This window comes from Gastrolobium bilobum, unplaced genomic scaffold (genome assembly GCF_033153095.1).
Source record: "Gastrolobium bilobum isolate Gb01-03AN ecotype WA unplaced genomic scaffold, APGP_CSIRO_Gbil_v1 utg2810, whole genome shotgun sequence".
NCBI lineage: Eukaryota > Viridiplantae > Streptophyta > Magnoliopsida > Fabales > Fabaceae > Gastrolobium > Gastrolobium bilobum.
In genome coordinates this window covers 768951-775159 of record NW_026895666.1, presented here as the reverse complement: position 1 = coordinate 775159, position 6209 = coordinate 768951, and the positions used below count along the sequence as shown (strand labels likewise).

Below are 6209 nucleotides of genomic sequence, written 5' to 3'. Positions count from 1 at the left end.
TCGAATTGATAAGTATGTGGAAAGTATAGTTCCCTTGTCAGCTTAGCTTAACTAGGATATATACTCTATTATGCAAGTGATCAAAATTATTATCAGTCAAATACTAGACTCTTAGTCGTTGGTATTTATGGTGATTTTGTGGAAATAAATTGAGTTTATATTATGTCTGTCATCTTTGTTTTTATTTTTCTCTTTTTCATTACCATTTTTCAGTTATTTTATCTGATATTTTTATTTGGGTTACTTTGTGCTTATTTTCAGGATTTTGATCAGCTATTTTTTGTGGAAACAAATTTTCTAAGGTATTGAAACAGAACAAAGGGAAAAATACAACGCGGTTGATATCTTATGTTTTTGAACAAGACTAGCACTTCTAATTGATGTTTCATTTTTGCTTCACAATGCAACAAATTCAAGAGGAGAAAATATATGAATTATCAGTTTAGTCTAATTTTGTTTAAGCAAAACCTCCTTCGTCACTTTGTCCGAGTTGATGTATGAACCACCACCAGGCCTAGAGTCCTCCTATTCCTTATTCTTTAGTTCCATTTACCATCTTCTCCACCTCCTCTCTCTTCACATTGGTATCCATTTCAATCTCAACATCCCATTCATTGCAAATATATCTACAATTTGTTGGTTGATCAACAAAAAATGGCCAACACAAAATTGGCACTCCTGCACACAAGCTTTCAGTGGTTGAGTTCCATTCACATTGAGTCAAGAATCCACCAATCGAAGGACGGTTCCGCACTTGCTGTTGTTGAAACCAACTTGTTTCATTGACAAACTCAGATGACAAAACCACAGAGCCACCAATGACAAGGTCACGCCTAATGATCCACAAAAAAGGTTTCTTGCTATATTGGCTAAACCCCAAGCAAACTCAAGGAGTTGCTCTTGAAACATAACTGTGATGCTGCCAAAATTCACATAAATGACAGACCTTGGTTCCTTGGATTCAAGCCATTCATGACATTCACTATCTTCTTTCCAAAAGATTGGAACCTAGAGATGCCAAGTGGTTCTGTGGACTTTGATTCAAAAATGAAGAGAAAGGGCCAATGGTGTAAAGAGAAGGGAACATAGAGGAGAGAGCATTCATTACCTCACTCTCAAGTTCATATGAATTATTGAAAACAATAGGAGAGGTTTTATGAACTCTACCTGCCATTTCAATCAGAAATTCCAACATCAAATCATTTGGATTTGTTGTCCTTATAAAGTCAGGCAGGTCCTTCAGCCTGAAATCCAATCTACTTTGGTGTCCAAAACAAATACCTATTTGTCAAATAACTCTCATCTGCATATCATATTTCAAACACCAATAGCTTCAAGCTCCATATATGAATACATATAAACTAGTATTATTTTTAACATATTCTTTATTATATTGAATTTCATATACCATTATATATTTGACTGAATAAAGGGAATTTTTATTGTTCAATGAGACTCACATAAAATTCACCTAACAATAATAGAAAATATTAAAATAAATGTGTAGTGTAATACTAAAATTTGTAGTAATTTAAGAGCGGAGATTGCGTCCCTTGTCAGGACAAAAAACCGAACGATGCATCGTGCATGCACGGCAATGGGCAAGTGACATAAGAATTGGATTCTACTCTGAGTAGGGTGTGGTGGTGAATACACGGTTTTACAAAAAAATCGAAAGGAATCGTCCAATGTATATGCATTTCAACGTAAACCACACAGAACATGTTTTTACTCGTCATGTTAAGTAGACCTTTGATCAATCCCTTTCACCAAGAGAACTATTCGAATTTTACCAACTAATGTTCATCAATAAACACCTTGAATGAGAAGCTACTCAGTCACAACGCGTAAGAATATAGGATGAACATATGCTCAACTTTAGTTTAAACTAAGGACATGAGAATGTGTCTTTATTGAGATTCTATGGTTTTTGGGGCGTTTGGTACAGGAGAAATTTTTATTTGTCCGGGAATCTCGATTTTTAAAAATATGATTTTTACCTTCAGTTTACGATAATATCTGAAAATTTAACATTTTAAAAATTTCAGTTTTCCGGAAATTCGAAAAAATCCGTGTACCAAACGGCCCACGTATATTGAGCCGTGAGGGAATCCAAAGGAGGAAAGCTTATCTATATAAGAAAGCCATAATCTTTGTAGCATTAAATATAATCATACTGAACTGAAGCCAAATATTTGTGTGTATCTTCTTCTGTATCAAAGTCCCAAAAATACACCATGTCGAATTTGAGTCTCCTCAAGTTTCAGTATAGTTTCACAAGTAAGCCCACTTCTCCACGCAAAAATATACAGCAGAAGAACAGCTTCAAGTCAAGACAGACATCATCGAGTACAGGATTGAGTTTCCAGCCAAAAGAAGATGAAATGAAATGGGTGTTTGAGAAATTTGACACAAACAAAGATGGTAATATTTCCCTTGAAGAGTACAAGGCAGCTGTGAGGGCCTTGGATAGGGGAATTGGGGACTCTGAGGCAGTCAAGGCATTTAAAGCCATGGACTCTAACGGAGATGGGTTAATTGAATTTAAAGAGTTCATGGAAATCTTCAATGGAGAGAGTAGGATAAAAGAAAATGAGATTAAGAGTGCTTTTCAAGTATTCGATTTGAACGGTGATGGGAAAATTAGTGCTGAGGAATTGTCCCAAGTTCTGAAAAGGCTAGGAGAGAGTTGCAGCCTTAGCGCTTGCAAAAAAATGGTGAAGGGGGTGGATGGTAATGGAGATGGTTTTATAGACTTGAACGAGTTTATGAGGATGATGATGAGTGGCAAGAAACTGGCATAAGTGATCACACATTTCCTTGAGGATAATCTTGTTCAGTGTTTCTGAAGTTTGTGTCTTACTTAAATGTTTGGTTTCTTTTATTTTATTTCATGTTATTGAGTGCTAAGTAGATAGTTTGGTTATATGTATGGTGATTATCATCCTTTGTTAGTAACGGGTGTCATGTTCTAATACAAATAGGGTGAATGCTATTTTGTCTTTGATTTCCTGTCCTTTTGTTTTCTCACTAAGTAATCCACTAAGTATTATAACTATTTTTTTTCCCTCTTTAAAGAAAGATCTTGTTAAGGTGATTAACATTTGGCGATTAAAAAGATAGTCCCAGTAAGTAGGTAAGCAGCCAGCGTGCGTTCCTAGCAGTCAAACCATCTATTTGCATATTGGAACTGTTATGTAGTGGTGACAAAGATGTCCGAATCAGAGATTAATAATGTTTCTGTTGGATTCCTCATGTATTTATGGAAGAGATATCTTTAAAGGTAGATTGATCATTGTGCCACATTATAACATATAATGTAGCGAAAGGATGAGGTGTGTGTACAATAACAGCTAAAAAAAAGAATTTAGAGTCTATGTACCTTATTAAATTAAAATTTATTTATAGATGGGTTACATCGTAGGGATGTATTTTTGGGCTTCTTAGTAATATTCGGGGCACAAGTCTAAGTGCTTAGCTGTTTGGATAATATCATTATTAATAGAGGATTCTCTTCCATACTTGGGAGCTCATTTTTTATGGTCCCGGACTTGATGGACCTTATCTAAAAATAGGAGGAAAAAAGGACTGAGAGAGATTTTAAAAAGAAAAGAGGAATATAAATGGAAGAGAATTTTTCCTTTTTTAGAAAAGGAGCACCCAAAAAAATTATGCACGTGGAGCATATTAAAAAAATCTCTTATTTAGACGACTTTTCTTTTATGCTGTCCTTTATCGGATCTTCTAGAATGTGAGCCTTTTTCATTCCATAACAATTTCTCCCACGTTCATAATAGGAACCATCTTCAAATTTGTCCTTAAAGTGTTAATTTCTACAGAATCTTATTTTCACTTGATGTAACCGAGTTACTTTATTCTCTTATTTATTTTCAAATGGATGTACCGTCTATACATAACTTTTATATAATACTTCATAATATATTCTCGGGATAATTTAGTAAGCAGCAATAAATAGAGCACTTGGGAGCTCGAGTCTTCTATAAATTAAGTCACTCTTTTACTTAGTTTTTTTTTATACATAAGAAAAAACTATAACACACATCACCTAACACAATTACTCACACTCCTCACTATTAAGTTAATCGTAAGGGGGTGTTTGGTTCAGGAGTTTTGCATTGTTTCCCAACAAAGTGATTCTGACATTGTCAATTCTCCACGTTTGGTTCACTGATTTTATGAATTTTACTCATCAATGCCAATTGCTTAGCTATCGGCAATTTCATGTTAAAAGCAACAAAAACACTATTTCAGAAAGCAACTAGGAAGGTAGTATTTGTCTGAAAACCGGATAAGTTTATCAAGTGGTACAAAACGGTGACGAGATTACGCCTCACACTTGAGCAAAGTATGAAGAGAGTGGCCTGGGGGGAGGAGGTAGCAGTTGATGAAGGTTGTGAGGAACCTAGTTATGGTGAGGAATCCCCTGAGCTATAAAAGGGTGATTCAGCAACTTTAAAGCGCTCCACCTACAAGATGGATCTATCTGCAAACAACGCGAAACGAAATCCCTAAACTCAGGCGAGGCCGTTAGAGAGGCTTCGGGTGGCTGAGACATACAAATGGCACACATCAAACTTGGAACGAGAGACGAAGACAATGAGGGAGACAGACAAAGATGACAGTCAAAAAGGAAGACAAAGACGGAGATATATTATTTATGGGAAAAGTGTCTATCATTTGAAATTACACAACTTACATCCTTTCACTCTCACAAAGAGGTGGGACCCACACCTTTATATTTTTTTGTCAACTCTCTCTCCTCCTTTATCTCTCTCTTTCTCTCTCTTAAAATGACACAACTTTACATCCTTTAAAATTATACACACTTTTCCCATTATTTATTGCCATTGGGACAATTGGTTGTAATAGAGGGTTATTTTTAAAAGGACAATTGGTTGTAATCAGAGATTAATAATGTTTTTGTTGGATCTAGATGCTCTTTCTCAGGTATTTAAGTAGGAGATGTTTTTGAAGGTAGGCTGATCACTATGCCACACTATAACATATGACATAGCAAAAGGGTGAGGTGTGTATACAATGACAGCTAAGAAAAAGGGTTTAGAGTCTGTGTATCCTATTGGCTTAACCATTTATTTATAGATGGATTACCTCGTAGTCGTAGAGGTGTATTTTTGGGTTTCTTAGTAATATCCGGGACACAAGTTCAATTGCTTAGTTGTTTGGATAACATTGTTATTAATAGAGAATTCTCTTCCTTATTTGGGAGCTCATTTTTATAATCCCGGACTTGGTGGGCCTTATCTAAAAATTGGAGGAAAAAATGACTCAGAGGAAATTTAAAAAGAAGAGAGGGATATAAATAGAAGAGAATTTTTCCTTTTTTAGAAAAGGAGCACTCAAAAAAATTATGCACTGGGAGCATATTAAAAAAATCCATTATTTGGATGACTTTCCTTTTATACTGCCCTTTATTGAATCTTCTAGAATGTGAGTCTTTGTCAGGTCCGTAATAATTCCCCCCACATTCATAACAGGAACCATCTTCAAATTTTTCCTTAAAGTGTTAATTTCTACATAATCTTATTTTCACTTGATATAACTGAGTTACTTTATTCTCTTATTTATTTTCAAGTACAGTCTATATAACTTTTAGAGTAAAGATCCTTTTTGATCCCTAACAAAAAACACGGTCGCCACTTTAGTTCCTTACAAAAATAAATTAGTTAGTTAGTCCTTAACAAATTCAAGGTAGACCCATTTTAGTTCTTTTGAGGGACTAATATGGGTCTTTTTTGAATTTGTGAGGGACCACGATTTCAACTAAATGAGTCCACTTTTGAATTTGTTAGGAACTAATTGACTAATTTATTTTTGTAAAGGACTAAAGTGGGGACTGTGTTTTTTGCTAGAGACTAAAAAAGATATTTACTCTAACTTTTATATAATACTTCATAATATATTCTCGGGATAATTTAGTAAGCAGCAATAAATAGAGCACTTGGGAGCTCGAGCCTTCTATAAATTAAGTCACTCTTTTACTTAGTTTTTTTTTTTTATATATACATAAGAAAAGATTAGAACAAACGCCACCTAACACAATTACTCACACTCCTCACTATTAAGTTAATCCTAATGGCTTTCTTTTACTTAGTTCATATCAACACTAAATGAAAGAGCTATATTTATTCATTGATTATTGGGCTTTCAGGCATTTTGGGGAGGGCACA

At 34.7% G+C, this 6209-nt stretch overlaps 1 protein-coding gene and 1 pseudogene across 1 annotated transcript; one reads left to right on the top strand and one right to left on the bottom strand.

The window, feature by feature from the left end:
- Nucleotides 1-389: 389 nt before the first annotated feature.
- Nucleotides 390-1739, bottom strand: LOC133287778 (7-deoxyloganetin glucosyltransferase-like; annotated as a pseudogene).
- A 443-nt stretch (nucleotides 1740-2182) lies between these two features.
- Nucleotides 2183-3062, top strand: LOC133288152 (calmodulin-like protein 30). The gene has a single exon (XM_061485852.1). The coding sequence runs from the start codon at nucleotides 2238-2240 to the stop codon at nucleotides 2802-2804; it is 567 nt and encodes a 188-aa protein (XP_061341836.1). The 5' UTR covers nucleotides 2183-2237; the 3' UTR covers nucleotides 2805-3062.
- The last annotated feature ends 3147 nt before the right edge of the window (nucleotides 3063-6209 follow it).